General features: G+C 33.0%; 1 protein-coding gene across 4 annotated transcripts in view; it reads right to left on the minus strand.

Annotated features, from left to right (window-relative positions):
* ZDHHC15 (zDHHC palmitoyltransferase 15) overlaps window positions 1-17,277 on the minus strand; it is a 111,359-nt gene that overhangs the window by 41,457 nt on the left and 52,625 nt on the right. For all 4 annotated transcript variants that reach the window (XM_072955851.1, XM_006217166.4, XM_072955852.1 and 1 more), the window contains 2 exons: window positions 5,745-5,865; window positions 2,395-2,464 (listed from right to left, as the gene is read on the minus strand). In XM_072955851.1, the coding sequence (XP_072811952.1) occupies window positions 2,395-2,464; window positions 5,745-5,865 (191 nt within the window). The remainder of the gene's footprint in view (window positions 1-2,394; window positions 2,465-5,744; window positions 5,866-17,277) is intronic.

Below are 17,277 nucleotides of genomic sequence, written 5' to 3' on the forward strand. Positions count from 1 at the left end.
GTCCAACCTTTAAAAGAAGTTGAGAACTCTAAGATATTGATACACAGAAGAGGTCCAAGATATCTCCCCTCATTTTATTTACTCAGTTTAATAAAAGTAAAGAAGAAAACATGGCTATAGCCTGTAATTGAATCAAGGGTAAGAGAAACATGGATGGAACAAGTACCCAAGAAGAAAGACATGAAGATTATATTTATTAACATAAAAATGGGATTTTACAAAATGACCAATTTGAGTAACAAAATAAAGTAGTATTGTGTTATAACCCTAAAAATAAAGTGTTTATCCCTGTCTACATATTGAGACAAGTAAATGATTAAATAAATAAATCAGGGAGAAGAGACAATCACTCATGTACAGGAATTCCAGATAACTTATATAGATACTTTGCCTTCAAGGAGGGGGAGTATAACTCCTCATTTCTTTTGTGTTGGCTACATATAGAGACTTCTTTCCAAAGATTATAGTATGGAAGTGGGGTGGTGGAGGAAGAGAAACTTTACGGTGGAGAAATCTGACAAACACTATCTCAGCCAGATGGTTAAGATTAACATTGCAGTGATAAGTCATCTTTATGCTATGTACCCTTGATATGATATAATGAGAGTGGCACTTTACTTCTCTGGTCTTCCTCCCCCTAAAAACATTACCCAAGTCTAATCATGAGAAAAATATCAGACAGGTCCCAACTGAGGGATATTCCACAAAATACCCGATCATCAATTCTAAAAACTCTCAAGGTTATCAAAAACAAGTAAAGTCTGAGAAACCGTCACAGCTAAGAGAAGCCTAAAAAGACATGACAAATAAATGTTATGTGGTATCCTCCATGGGATCCTGGAAAAGAAAAAGAAAATTAGAGAAAAACTGAAGAAATCTAAATAGAGTATGCACTTCAGTTAAAAATAAAAAAATCTTGCTTTTATTTCTATTGCTTGAGTAGACTGTTCTAGAACATTTTTGAGATGTATGTCAGATAATGTTTTGCCTATATTTTCTTCAAGGAGGTTTATTGTATCTTATCTTATGTTTAAGTCTTTGATCCATTTTGAGTTGATTTTTGTGTATGGTGTAAGGGAGTGTTCTAGCTTCATTGATTTACATGCTGCTGTCCAGTTTTCCCAACACCATTTGCTGAAGAGACTGTCTCTATTCCATTGTATATTCTTGCCTCCTTTGTCAAAGATGAGTTGACCAAAAGTTTGTGGGTTCATGTCTGGGCTCTCTATTCTGTTCTATTGGTCTATATGTCTGTTTTTATACCAATACCATGCTGTCTTGATGACTGTAGCTCTATAGTATTGTCTGAAGTCTGGGAGAGTTATTCCTCAAGCCTCTTTCTTTTTCTTCAGTAATGCTTTGGCAATTCTATGTCTTTGATGGTTCCATATGAATTTTATTATGATGTGTTCTGGTTCTGTGAAATATGTCCTGGGTAATTTGATGGGGATTGCATTAAATCTGTAGATTGCCTTGGGCAGTGTGATCATTTTAACAATATTGATTCTTCCAATCCAAGGGCATGAGATATCTTTCCATTTTTTAAAGTCTTCTTTAATTTCCTTCATCAATGGTTTATAGTTTTCTGTATATAATTCTTTCACCTCCTTGGTTAGATTTATTCCTAGGTATTTTATTACTTTGGGAGAATGTCATTCTAAGTGAAGTAAGCCAGAAAGAGAAAGAAAAATACCATATGAGATCGCTCATATGTGGAACCTAAAACAAGCAAACAAACAAAGCATAAATACAAAACAAAAACAGACTCATAGACATAGAATACAAACTTGTGGTTGCCAAGGGGGCAGAGGGTGGGAAGGGATAGATGGGATTTCAAAATTGTAGAATAGATAAACAAGATTATACTGTATAGCACAGAGAAATATACACAAGATCTTACGGTAGCACACAGAGAATAAAATGTGACAATCAATATATATATGTTCATGTATAACTGAAAAATCGTGCTCTAAACTAGAATTTGACACAACATTGTAAAATGATTATAAATCAAAAAATGCTATATTGTTAAAAGAAACATAGAAAAATGATGTCAGTTCATTAATGGTAACAAAAGTACCATATTAATATAAGATATTAATACTAGGAGAAGCGGTGTGGGACATATAAGAACTATCTTTACAATAATTCTATAAATCTAAAACTGTTCTAAAATAAAATTTTTATTTTTAAAATGAGGTTCTATTTCTATTTCCTATTCAGTACTTTGACTCATCATCACCCCTGTGAGGGTATTTGGCTCATTTGTGCTCATTATGATTGAAAGGAAATGCTCTTGTCTAGATATGGTTACATGTTATGATCAATCACTTGGTTGTCAAGGCAAACATTAGTGGCCAAGTTCAGCCCAGGGGAAATATGGCTGTCACTTACATGGCACAGACAGAGCAGTGGTGGCAGCGATCTGGCTTGATCAAATGGCACCGGTCACAGAATCTTACAGCTATAGAAAAAACATGGTAGTTAGCACTGGTTAGGGCTCAATATGACATCATACTAGTCTATCTGAATGATTTGTTATACACTGATTACAGGTAGTCACTCATCCCATTTCAAGTTACCAAGCAAAAGAGAGATCACATAAGAAAAATGTGGTATGTATTTTTTCCCCTGTTGGATCAACCTTAAAAGCCATTTTTGGGGAATGAAGGCAAAGGGAAAAGTTTTCATATTTGGATATCTGATCATAAAATTCTACATTATGAAACAAACTATACTGTCAACTGCTTAAGTTATCTTGGGAAAATCATTAAGTCTCTGTTTATTCCAACTTTCCTATTTGAAAGTAAGTATTCATAACTTATCTCCTATCTCCAGAGATGAGATTGTATGAGGTGTATAAAACTCCTAAAGCATGGTAGAGATAGTAGTTCTGAGAATAAGAATTTGAAGACTAGAAGAGACATTCCAGAACAATTAGTTCAATTGACAATTACATGGATAAGGAAAATAAAAATGTGAGCCATGTTAAGTGACCCACACAAAGTTATACAGCAAGCAAGTGGCAAGGCTGTGACTAGTACAGTTTTTCTGAGCCCTTAGTTCAGAATTCTCTTCACTTCATAAGTATGATATAAAAAATCATTTCTCCCTCCCTCTCTCCCTCCTTTCTTCCTTTTGTTATTTCCCTTAGTTGAAAGACACTTTCCTTTCCTTCTCATTTTCTCTGTGTTCACTGATAGAGTACGACTGTTTAATGTGATTATTAAGTGTAATAACTAAAATTATGAATGATTTGAGCTAATATAATAATTCCATCTGTAGTGTACCTTAAGCACACATAATTGATTCAACATAATGAACTACTGCTTCAGCAGAACCTTTGTGTTTATTTCTAGCAATGGGAAGGTGACCAAAGCATGAGTATAATTGAGGCAAGGAGGAGGGGAGAGGGACATGCACACTTGGGTCCTTCAGCATGTTTTTAAAGATATGGTCAATGCCATTGACCAGTTTAAGCCATCATCACCTCTAACTTAGACAACTGCAATAGTTGCTTAACTATTCACTTCTGCTTTTATTCTTGCCCCTCACAAATTACTTTCCAGGTAATTTGTTAAAATGTAAACCTGATCACATCACTCTCCACTAAAAATCTTCAATGGATTGCCAACATCCTTAGAATAAAAGCCAAACTCCTTACCATGGCTTGCATCATCCGGCCTCTGCCTATCTCTTCAACCTTAACTTGTACCACTCTCCCCTTACTATATTCCAGCCTCACTGGCAGTCTTCTAATACTGCAAATTTGCTCTTCTCTCAGGGCCTTTTGTACTTGCAGGTCCTTCAGCTTGAGATGCTAGTCCCTCTGCTTTTTGCATGGCAAGTTACTTTTTCTTATTTAAGGCTCAAATCAAATGACATTTCCTCAGAGCAGGCTTCTCTATTACTCTGGATCAAGGCAGCTGCAAACAAATGCTTTAGGGATCCAGGGAATAGTGAGTAGTGAGTGAAGCAGCCATTTGGAGACCGTGGGAGAACCTGAGAATTCATGCTCTGTTTAAAGAGAGTGGCTACTACTCAGCACTAGCTAATTTATGCCAGGTAAAAACGCAGATTGAATGTTGCCAGAGTATCTGAGTTTTCAAGAGAAGCCAGAAATGTGGATTTTCATGTGGAAATACTCTAATTGTTAAAAATTAGTAAAAAAAAAAGTTTTAAAAGGCACGTTACATATCAAACAATGCATCTCTGGGTCTAATTCATTCCATATGCCTCTAGTTTGTAATCTCTGCTCTATCATACCATTCTGTTTACTACTGTTTGAAATTATATAGATAATTTCTTGTCTGTCTCGTTTTCATCATATTTTAGCATGCATGAAGACTTTTTAAAAAACATAACCACCACGACATTAATACTCTAACAAAATAAACAAGTCTTCAATATCATCTAATACCCAGATTCTATTAAAATATACCCAGTTGCCATATGGGACCCTATTAAATATTTGTTGAATAAATAAATGATAAACAGATGAACATAAATGTCTAATAGCATTATTTCTCAAAGCCTTGAAACACGATCTTCCTTATTAAAAATATTAGAATTACTTGTCAAAAGAGCCTTGGTTTTCAAACTTTAAAAGGCAGAGAATTGTTCAGCCAGTACTGTTCTAATCATGCAGATGAAGACTAACAGTAAAGCTCCATAGTGAATATTACTGAAGGAAAATGAAGATGTATCTCTGCACAAACACTTGTACAAGAATGTTCATAGTGGATTTACTCATAATAGCTAAACAATGGAAACAAACCAAATGTGCATCAACTGGTGAATAGATAAGCAAACTATGACACATTCATACAATGAAATACACTCAGCAAAAAAAAAAATGATACACCTAAGAATGTAAATGAGTCTCAGAAACATTATGCTGAATAAATGAAGCCAGACACAACAGTACATACTGTATGATTCCACTTATAAAAAATTCTAGAGCAGGTAAACTAATCTATGGTAGAAAACTATCAGAATGGTGACTGTCTTTGGTAGTGGGGGGAGGGAGGGACTGACTGGAAAGGAGTATGAGACAAGTTTCTGGATGTGGTAATGTTTACAGAGGTTTTAGTTCCACAGGTGTGTACATTTGTTGAAACAATGAATGGGACACTTAAGAGTTGTGCAAGTTTTTATATGTGAATTTCACCCAAAAAAGAATAATAAAATATTTAGTTGGATGTCTACTGATATCTGCTACTTTAAAATGCATCAAAAGAGGAGAAGGGTGTAGCTCAGTGGTATAGTGCGTGCTTAGCATGCATGAGGTCCTGGGTTCAATCCCAAGTACCTCCATTAAGAGAAATGAGTAAATAAATATGCCTCATTACCTCCCCCTAAAAAATCCAAGCAACCTTTGATTATACCAAAAGAACAACAGCAATAATAATAATTACTAATTTTTGAGGTTAAAAAATGCATCAAAAATAAGATGGCTTGATGGATGATGGATAGAGGGATGGATTTGTGGACAGATATGTGATAAAGCGATATAGTAAAATGTTAGTGGTAGACTCCAGTGGTGAGAATATATATGTTTATTATATAATTATTCCATCTTGGATGAATGTTTGAAAATTTTTATAATAAAATGTTGAGGAAAATTCCATAATGTTTTTCAGAAAAGAGGAGGGGAAAAAGGGCTAGACTGAAGATATTTATCATTCAGCCTTTTCTGAGATCTTTGCTGATCTGCCTCCCTAGATGACTTTGGGTGAACTGACCTCCACTCCCAGTTCTTGTGTAAACTGGTAGCTTCTTGGCCATATCAATGAGCATCTGCTTCTGGATCTCAGGTCTCTCTTCATTTTCATAGCGCTCCTTGTCTGTATAGGACAAGTGGAACTGGAAGGAGAAGTGAGAGGCAAGAATTTACTTTCCAAGGTTCATAGAAAATATTAAAAACAATAATAACTATTTAGATGAAAACATTTGCTACCTACTCTTGAAGTTCAGGTACCAATTTGGTTTATAACTTTCTCTGGATAATTATCTCATTTATCTTATCTGGCTTTTATCTGAATATTCATGACTCTATGTAATAGTTAATATTTTTTTTAAATTCTTTTTCAGTTTTACTGAGATATGATTGGCACATAACATTGTATTAGTTTTAGGTGTATATATATTTATTTTTATTTACTTTCTAAATTGAACTATAGTTGATTTACAATATTGTGTTAGTTTCAGGTGTATAGCAAAGTGATTCAGATATATCTATATCTATCTATCTATCTATCTATCTATCTATCTATCTATCTATCTATCTATATTCTTTTTCAGATTCTTTTCCATTATAGATTATTACAAGATATTGAATATAGTTCTGCTATACAGTAAATCCTTGTTTATCTATTTTATATAAGTGGAGTGTATTTGTTAAGCCCATATTCCCAATTTATTCCATCCCTCCTTTCCCCCTTTGTTTTATAAGTAAAGAAAATAAAACTTAGATAAAGTATCTTGTATATGGTTATACTCATTCAACTAGTAAAAGTAGCAAAACTAAGCCCCAAATCCAGTTCACCTGACTCCAGGATTTGTACCCTTTCCACTCCATTATACTATAATATGATGATGCACACAGATATGTGACACCTTAATGACAGGACCTTGCTGATGATAAACAAATTTGTTATTAGGTTGTGAGTTATTTTTCATGGGTGACACTCTTGAAGAAGCTGGGTGAGACTGCTTGCAACATTGTCTGCATATTCTAATTTTGCAAATGAGTAGAAATTTGGATATTCTCACTGTTTCAGAAATTTTTAGTCTGGTAAGGAGCTTGTTGCCATGTTTGAGACATATCTTGCTAATCTTGTCAAAAATATGCCAACAATTTTCCAAAGTAATACAGACATGTAAGTTTTCTTCTGTTTGGGCCAAAGGTTAGGCAGAGATGAAAAAGAAAAGGATTTGTGGTCACAATTTTTTGGGTTTAAACTTCATCTCTGCCACTTAATAGTTTAAAAATTGCTTTGGAAAATCAGACACTCTCAATCTAAGTTTCTTCATCTGTAAAATAGAGGAAATAATACTTACTTCGTAAGATTGGTGTTTAGAGGGCTGGATAATAACATGCAATTAAAAGATTCCCTTTTTTAAAAAATTTATTTATTTACTTTTTTTTAGAGGAGGTACTGTGGATTGAACCCAGGACCCTGTGCATACTAAGCGTGCAGTCTACCATTTGAGCTATACCCTCTTCTAAAAGTCTCTTTTACAAGGCAAATTTCTTGAATCATATATAAATATTTAATACTGTCAATCTGTTAAATTTTAGCTATTCTAGACAGTGTGTAGTGGTAAGTTATTATAATTTTAATCTGCACTCCTATTACTAATGACACTGAGCACCTTTTCATGAGTTTATTGGCCACTTGAGTATCTTATTCTGAAATGCCTATTCAAGCTTTTTGTCCATTAAAAATAATTGGGTTATTTGTGTTTTTATTATTGATTTGTATTGTACTGATTTGAGGAGTCCTTTATATATTTTGGACACTAGTCCATTGCTGAATATTTGCTACCAGTCTGTGGTTTTCCTTTTATTTTCTTCATGATACACTTTGATAAACAGATCTTGGTGAGAGTATAGATTTGTGCAACCACTTTGGAAAACTGTTTGGCATTATCTAGTTAAGCTAAATATATGCCTGCCCTATGACTCAGCAATTTCCATTCCCAGTTATATACCTAAGAGAAGTGAGTATGTGTGTATGTGTGTGTGTACATATATGTGTGTGTCTGCCAAAAGACAGGTACAAGATTGTTCATAGCAGCTTTATTCATAGTAGAAAAAAATGGTAACAACTCAAGTGTCCTTCAGTTGGTGAATGGATAAACCAACTGTGATAAAGGGAAATAACTAATAGTAGTAAAAGAGAATGAGTAACAGACACATGCATCAACATGAATGAATCTAGGAAACATTATATTGAGTGAAAGGCTTACACAAAACAGTGAATATTATGATTCTTTCCCTTATTTTGGTAAGATTCAAAAATAAGCAAGATTAACCTATGGTGATAGAAAGATTAGTGGTTACCTCTGAGAGGAAGCTGATTGGGAAGGGGTGTGAAGGAGATTCCTGATGTGTTAGAAATGCTCAAAATCTTAACCTGGATGGTGAGTATATGGGTGCATATATAGGTAAAAAATTCATTAAATTATACTCTTTACAACTTAATTCTTGGAATAGAGTATGTATGTTATACATCAATAAAACAGTAAAACAAATTAATAAAATATTTAAGATAATTTAAATGTATCTAACTTTAAAAATTGGAAATGTATAAAATCACTCTATTTTAGGAGCTGTACCTAGTTGTGGGTTTTTACTGTATCATGTCATTCTAAAGTAGAGTGAGAATTGAGGACCTGCCTGGGGGTATGCGGAAATGTGCAGGGAAATTTGTAACTATTATAATGCTATGGTGCACTACAGGCATTTCATGGATGGAGGCCCAGGGTGCTAAGGATTCTATGATGAACTGGACAGACACACACAACTAAGAATTTTCCAAACCCAAAGTCTATAGATCAATGTTATAAAATGGTAAATAAATAATGTAAATTTAATATGAAAACAACTGGTTATTTTGTTTTCTTAGAAGAACAACTATACTGACTAACTACTGATAAAAGTATAAAGTTTTATTTTTTAATTTACTTTTTATCTTTTTACTGAAGTATAGTTGATTAAAAAGTATAAAGCTTTAAACAATTCTTTTTAATTTTGATAATTAAAAGTAGCACCTTGGGGCAGCCATTTAATTTGGGTGATGTCCTTGGGAATATAACTTCTTGTGGTATACTGCCTCTGCTTGAAAGGAAGAGGCAGAGTTGTTACTGCTTGTATGTGATGAAAACCTTGTGGTTATTCAACAAGTAGACTTTGGTTTGGAATAAGATGTCATGTCTGGAAGCCTGATTTCTGGTACCAATCAAGCCTTTTGGAGTATTAGAATGCAATGAGCCAGTAAATGCATTTTTGGTGAAACAATTGGTGACAGATTGGGATGTATTTGGTATTAGAGAAATTAATATCATGGCTACCAAATAGGACCAGAATGTTCAGCTTTTCTTTTTGCCAATTAAAAATGATGAGGATGTAGTCTTAAATGTTAGACATTTGCTGTGGTTCTTTAAATCTTGTCATCATCTCACCCAGTTAAGGCCAACAAAATTTGTAACCACTCAGTTTTTCTTCTGGTCTACAAACTTCATAAATAATGTGAAGAGGACAATTATTTTATTGAGCTAAAGTTCACATAACATAAAATTTCATTTAAAAATATACATTTTGTAGTGTATTTAGATTTACAGTGGTAATTAGTACATTTACAGTGCTTTGCAACCACCACCCCTATCTAGTTTCAGAATATTTTCATCACCCCAAAAGGAAACCCTATATACATTAAGCAGTCATTTACTGTTCCCTCAATCCCCATGCCCTGGAAACCACTAATCTACTTTCTGTCTCATTGGATTTTCCTCTCTGGATATTTCAAATGAATGGTATCAAACAATATGTGGCATTTGGTGTCTGCTGTATTTCAATTAGCATAATGTTTTCAAGGTTCATCCATGCATCATGTATCAGTAATATATTCTTTTTATGGATGAATAATATTCCATTGTATGGACATACCACATTTGGTTTATCCAGTCATCTGTTGATGGACATTTGGCTCCTTTCCACCTTTTGGTTATAGTAAATATTGGTCTATGAATAATGTGTGTATAACTATTTTTTAAACATGTGTTTTCCAATCTCCTGAGTATGAACTTAGGAGTAGAATTGCTGGGTCACATGGTAATTCTATATTTAACTTTACAAGGAACTGCAAAACTGTTTTTCATACCAGCTGTACCATTTTACATTCTCAGAGGCAATATATGAGGATTCAGATTTCTCCATATTTACATCAACACTTGTTATTTTCCATTTTTTCTCTCATCTTTTCTTTCTTTCTTTCTATACTTGTTTTTGCTTTGTTTTTATTACAATTATTTTGTTATATTCACATGAGGCTGTATATGTTTGAATTCATGGAATAAAATTCAAAGATATGAAGAGAGATTCATTATTGGGGAAACTCATAAACTGATCACAAGATGATATATTTCTAGATTGGTTCCACTTCAATCTTATTTTCACCTTCCTGGATAGCATTCATTATTCATATGGCCTTCCTTTTTTAAAAAATATAAATTAAGACAAGATCACTTCAAGAAAGTGTCCCAACTGCCACAGTTTCCCACTTCCCCAAAGTTCACTTTTTCCTTGTGTTTGCCTTTTTCTTATGGTTCATAATTCCTTACTTTTTGCATCAGTTATCTATGGTTACAATAATGTATGACACACAACTCTGAAATCTAGAATAATAAGAAACTATTTAGTTCAAGAGTCTGTGTGCTAGCAATTTTGGATGAATTGGCTAAGAAGTTCTGGTTTCCAAACTCACTCACATATCTGGTAATTCTTTGACTATTGGCTCATCTTGGTTGGGATGCCTCTTTTTTTAAATTGAAGTATAGTCAATTTACAATGTGATAATTTCTGGTGTACAGCATAGTAATTCAGTTATACATATATACATACATATTTCTTTTCATGCTCTTTTTCATTATACATTATTACAAGATATTGAATATAGTTCCCTGTGCTATACAGTAGGAACTTGTTTATTTATTTTATATACAGTAGTTAGTATTTGCAAATCCCAAACTCCCAGTTTATACCTCCACCCTCCCCTTTTCCCCCTGGTAACCATAACTTTGTTTTCTATGTCTATGAATCAGTTCCTGTTTTGTAAATAAGTTTGTCTTCTTCTTTTTTTTTTTTTTGGTTTCCACATATAAGTGATATTATATGGTATTTTTCTTTCTCTTTCTGGCTTACTTCACTTATTATGATAATCTCCAGGTCTGTCTGTGTTGCTGCAAATGACATTATTTTATTCTTTTTTATGGCTGAGTAGTACTTCATTGTGTATATATACGACACTTCTTCATCCAATCATCTGTTGATGGACATTTAGGTTGCTTCCGTGTCTTGGCTATTGTAAATAGTGCTGCTATTAACATTAGAGTGCATGTACCTTTTTGAATTAGAGTTTCCTCTGGATATATGCCCAGGAGTGGGATTGCTGGATCATATGTTAAGTCTATTTTTAGTCTTTTGAGGAATCTCCATACTGTTTTCCATAATGTCTGCATCAAACTACATTCCCACCAGCAGTGTAGGAGGGTTCCTTTTTCTCCACACCCTCTCCAGCATTTATTGTTTGTGGACATTTGAATGATGGCTGTTCTGACTGGTGTGAGGTGATACTTCATTGTAGTTTTGATTTGCATTTCTTTGATAATTAGTGATATTGAGCATTTTTTCATGTGCCTTTTGGCCACTTGTATGTCTTCATTGGAGAAATGTTTGCCTAGGTCTTCTGCCCATTTTTTCAGCAGTGTTATTTGTTTATCATGTACATGCACAGTCTCTAGGACACACAGAAAACATTAAATACCAAAATATTCAAGATCATGATACCTATAAATGTACATTTTCTACTCTAATTGTTAATCTCATGATGATTAAATATTTTCTTAAATAATAGTTAATTTGAAGATTAAATTTTCCTCTTTTGTATTTCCACAGTTGTTGTTCTTTGTGAAGAACCAGTGCTAAAGCCACCAGATTTAATTGTCACAAGAATTTTCAGCCAAGTCACAATCTTTGAGCATAAGCCACTAATATGCTTTCTTCAGAATAGGCTCTGGTATCTGTTATTCAAGTCCTTGCTTGAATCGATTGCTTATTATTCATTAAAATACATTTGTTAAAAATGTTTATGCATGTCCTGAAATCTAAATCATAGATAATTTTGTGCTGTATTGATTGATTAAAATAATGACTTTGAGTCTCCTACTTAGAGGTTGTCATTCACATCTTTTAAGCAGAGTTGTAGTAATCATACCTACAAGAGAGTGAGGGTATTTCTTTTAATCAATACAATTACCACATACTATAAAGGGCAACAAGACTACTTCTCACATAAAAAATTTTCACATGGAGCAAACTGAGATGCTTGCATTAGTAGATGGTTACCTTGAAGCTATACTTGGGACACCATTAAGGATAGCTTCAAGGTAACCTTCTACACATTTTTGATAGGGTTGTTTGTTTTTTTGTTATTGAGTTGTATAAACTGTTTGTATATTCTGGAAATTAAGCCCTTGTCAGTCACATCATTTGCAAATATTTTCTCCCATTCCGTAGGTTGTTGTTTTGTTTTGCTTATGGTTTCTTTTGCTGTGCAAAATCTTGTAAATTTAATTAGGTCCCTTTTGTTTATTTTTGCTTTTATTTCTATTGCCGTGGTAGACTGCCCTAGGAGAACACTGATACAATTTATATCAGAGAATGTTTTGCCTACATTCTCATCTAGGAGGTTTATGATTCTTGTCTTATGTGTATATTTCAAGTCATTTTGATTTTCTTTCTGTGTAGGGTGTGAAGGAGTATTCTATCTTTTGTTTATTTTGTTCTTAGATATTGTTCTATCTAAGAATCTATTGCCAAATCCAAGGTCATGAAGATTTCCCCCTAGGTTTTCTTCTAAGAGTTTAAGAGGTTTAAGCCTAACATTTTGATCTTTGATCCATTTTTTATTGTGATAATATAGACACAACATAAAACTAAACTATTTAAACCATTTTTAAGTGTATACCTCAGTGGCACTAAGTACATTCACATTGTTGTGCAACCACCACCACCACCCATTCTAAGTCCTTTTTAAATCTTTCCAAATTGAAATTCCATACTCATTAAACAACATACTCCTCCTCTCCAACTCCAGGCAACCACCATTTTACTTTCTGTCTCTGTTAATTTGACTACTCTAAGTACCTCATATAAGTGGAATCATACAGTATTCATTTGTCCTTTCATAACTGGCTTATTTCATCTAGCATAAAGTTCTCAAAGTTAATCTATGTTGTAGCATGTGTCAGTATCCTTCCTTTTAAGGCTTAATAATATTCCATTGTATGTATATATCACATTTTGTTTATCCATTCATCTTTCAATAAACAGTTGGCTTGGTTCCACCTTTTGGCTATTGTGAATAATGCTGCTATGAACAAATACTGCTTTTGGACCCTGCTTTCAGTTCTTTTGAGTCTATACCTAGAAGTGGAATTGCTGTATCATATGGTAGTTCTATTTTTAATTATTTGAGGAGCTACCATACTGTTTTCCATATTGGCTGTGCCATTTTCCCATCAACATCTGACAAAAGTTCCAGCTTCTCCACATTCTCGCCAACACTTGGCTATTTTCTGCTTTAAAAAACAAAAATTATCCATCTTAATGGATGTGAAGTGGTATTTCACTGTGGTTTTGATGTGCATTTCCCTACTGTTGAGCATATTTTCATGTGTTTATTGGTCATGTGTATATCTTCTTTGTAGAAATGTCTATTCAAGTTCTTTGCCAACTTAAAAACCAGATCGGCTGTTTTGTTGTTTTTGTTTTTGTTGTTGTTGTGTAGTTGTAGGAGTACTTTTATATTCTGGGTATTGACTCCTTGTCAGATACATGATTTGCAAATATTTTCTCCCATTCCATAGGTTGCTTTTCACTGTTTGTTGTATTTTGATACCCAGAATTTTAAATATATTAATGCCGTCCAATTTATCTATTTTTTACTTTCATTTACTCTGCTTTTGGTGTCATACCTAAGAAATCATTGCCAAATCCAGTGTCATGAAATTTACCCCCTATGTTTACTTGTAAGGGTTTTATAGTTTTAACTTTTCAGATTTAGGTCTTTAATCCATTTAAGGTAATTTCTGTATGTGGTATAAGTAAGGGTCCAACTTCATTGTTTTTTATGTGCATATCAGTTTTTCCAACACCATTTGTTGAAAAGATCATCTTTTCCCCTTGAATGGTCTTGGCACCCTTTTCAAAAATCATCTGACTATATATTTGAGGGTTTATTTCTGGACTCTTTATTCTATTTCATTAGTCTTTATGTTTGTGACATACTGCTTTGATTACTATAGCTTTGTAGTAAGTGTAGAAATGGGGAAGTGCAAGACTTCCAACTTTGTTCTTTTTCAAGATTGTTTTGGCTATTTGGAGTCTCTTGAGATTCCATATGAATTTAAGGGTGGAATTTTCTCTTTATGCAAAAAGTATGATTGGGATTTTGACAGAAATTGCATTGAATCTGTAGAATACTTTGGGTACTACCCAAATGATATTCTTAACAATATTAATTCTTCCAATTCATGAACACAGGATGTCTTCCCATTTTTTTGTGTGTGTGTCTAATTGTTTTCAGCAAAATTTTTTCATTATTATGTGTACCAGATTATCACCTTCTTGGTTAAGTTTATTCCTAGCGATTTCATTATTTTTCATGTAATTGTGTATGTAATTGTTTCCTTAATTTTTCTGATTATTCATTGTTAGTGTACAGAAATACAACTGATTGTTATGTGTTGATATGTCAATTTTGCATCCTGCAATTTTGCTGAATTCATTTATTAGTTGTAACACAATTTTTGGTAGAATCTTTAGTGTTTTCTGTAATTAAGATCATGTTATCTGTGAACAGAGATAATTTTACATCTTCCTGTCCAACTTGGATGTCTTTTGTTTTTTTTCTTGTCTACTTGCACTTGTTAGAGAAAGTGTTTCTCCATCCTCTTTTTTGGGGGGAAAGGGAAACAATTTGAGAAGGATTGGTATTAATTCTTTTTTAAATGTTTGATAAAATTTACTTGTGAAACCATATAGTCCTGGGCTTTTATTCTTCATAGTTTTTTTTTTTGAGTTATAGTCAGTTTACAGTGTTGTGTCAATTTCTGGTGCACAGCACAGTTTTCAGTCATACATGAGTGCAAATGTATTCGTTTTCTTATTCTTTTTCATCATGAGCTACTACAAGATCTTGTATATATTTCCCTGTGCTATACAGTATAAACTTGATTATCTATTCTATATATACCTGTCAGTATCTATAAATCTAGAACTCCCAGTCTGTCCCTACCTACCACCCTCCACCCTGACAACCACAAGTTTGTACCCTATGTATCTGACTCTGTTTCTGTTTTATATTTATGTTCATTTGTCTTTTTTTTTTTTAAGATTCCACATATGAGTTATATGATATGGTATTTTTCTTTCTCTTTCTGGCTAACTTCACTTAGAATAATATTCTCCAGGGACATCCATGTTGCTGCAAATGGCATTATGTTGTCATTTTTATGGCTGAATAGCATTCCAATGTATAAATAAACCACAGCTTCTTTATCCAGTCCTCTACCTCTTCTTTCCCAATTTGGATTCCTTTTTTTCCTTTTTCTTGCCTTATTGTTGTGGCTAGGACTTCCAAGACTATGTTGAATAGGATTGGTGAGAGTGGACAACCTTGTCTTGTTCCAGATTTTCAGTTTTTTACCATTGAGTACTATGCTGGCTGTAAGTTTGTCATAAATAGCTTTTCTTATGTTCAGATATGTTCCTTCTATATCCACTTTGGTGAGTGTTTTTATCATAAATATTCTTCATAGGCTTTTGATGAATACAATCCCTTCCCTTGTTATAGGCATATTCAGGTTTTTAAAATTCTTCAGTCAGTTTTAATAGTGTGTCACTAGGAATTTGTCCATTTCATCTAAGTTATCTAAGTTGTTAGCACATAATTCTTCACATTACTTCCTTATAATTCTTTGTGTTTCTGTAAGGTCTGCAGTAATGCCCCACTTTTATTTCTGATATTATCATATGATTTTGATTATTATACCTTTATAATGTAATTTGAAGATCAGAAATGTGATGCCTCCTGCTTTCTTTTTCTTGTTCAAGATTGCTTTAACTATTGGGGAGTTTTTTGTGGTTAAAAATGAACTTTAGGACAGTATTTTTTCTATTTCTATAAAAAAATGCCATTGGAATTTTGGTATAAATTGCATTGAACCTATAGATTGCTTTAGGAAGTATGGACATTTTAACAATATTAATTCTCCCAACCCATAAACATACAATCTCTCTCAATTTACTTGTTTTTTCAATTTCTTTCACCATTGTTTTATAGATTTCCTTGTACAGATCTTTCAGCTCTTTTGGTGAAATTTATTCCTAAGTATTTTATTCTTTTTGATGCTATTAGAAATGGGATTATTTTCCTAATTCTTTATTGGATAGTTTGTTTTTAGAGAATAAAAACAATTCTTTTTTATCCTACAACTATACAGAATTCATTTATTAGTTCTGAAGGTTTTTTGGTGGAGTCTTTAAGGTTTTCTATATATAAGATCATGTCATTTGCCAACAGAAAAGTTAACTTTTTCATTTCTGATTTATATGCCTTTTATTTCCCTTTCTTGCCTATTTGCTCTAGCTAGGATTTCCAGTACTATGCTGAACAGAAGTGATGAGAGCAAACATTCTTGTCTTTTTCTTGCTATTAGAGGAAAATCTTTCAGATTTTCACCATTGAGTATGATGTTAGCCATTGGCTTGTCATATATATCATATTATGTTGAAGTACTTTTGTTCAATACCTAATTTGTTGAGAGTTTTTATCATAAAAGGATGTCAGAATTTGTCAAATGCTTTTTTTCTATATCTATTGAGATGATTATATGATTTTTATTCTTCATTTTATAAATATGGTGTATCATATTTACTGATTTATGTATGTTGAACCATTCTTGTATCCCAGGAATAAATCTCATTTGACTATGGTGATTGATCTTTTTATTATGCTGTTCAATTTGGTTTGGTAGTATTTTGTTAAGGATTTTGCATTTATGTTCTTCAGGGATATTGGACTGATTCCTTTTCTTATAGTGTTCTTGTCTAGCTTTTGTACCATGGTAATGCTGTCCTTGTAAAATGACTTTTGAAGCATACTATCCTCTTCAATTTTTTGGAAGAATGTGAGAAGGGTTGGTGCAAATCCTTTTTTAAGTGTTTGGTAGAATTCACCAGTGAAGCTGTTTGGCCATGGACTTTTCTTGGAGATTTTTTTTTTATTACTGAATCAAAATCCTTACTTGTTATTGATTTGTTCAGATTTTTTTCATTCGTGCTTCAGCCTTGGTAGGTTGTATGTTTTTAAGAATATCCACTTCTTGGTTATCAGATTTATCAACTATTCATAAGAGTCTCATATAATCCTTTGTATTTCAGTGGTATGACTTGTAACATGTCTTTCTTTTTTGATTTTATGTTTTTGA

This window comes from Vicugna pacos, chromosome X, assembly GCF_048564905.1.
Source record: "Vicugna pacos chromosome X, VicPac4, whole genome shotgun sequence".
Taxonomy (NCBI): Eukaryota; Metazoa; Chordata; class Mammalia; order Artiodactyla; family Camelidae; genus Vicugna; species Vicugna pacos.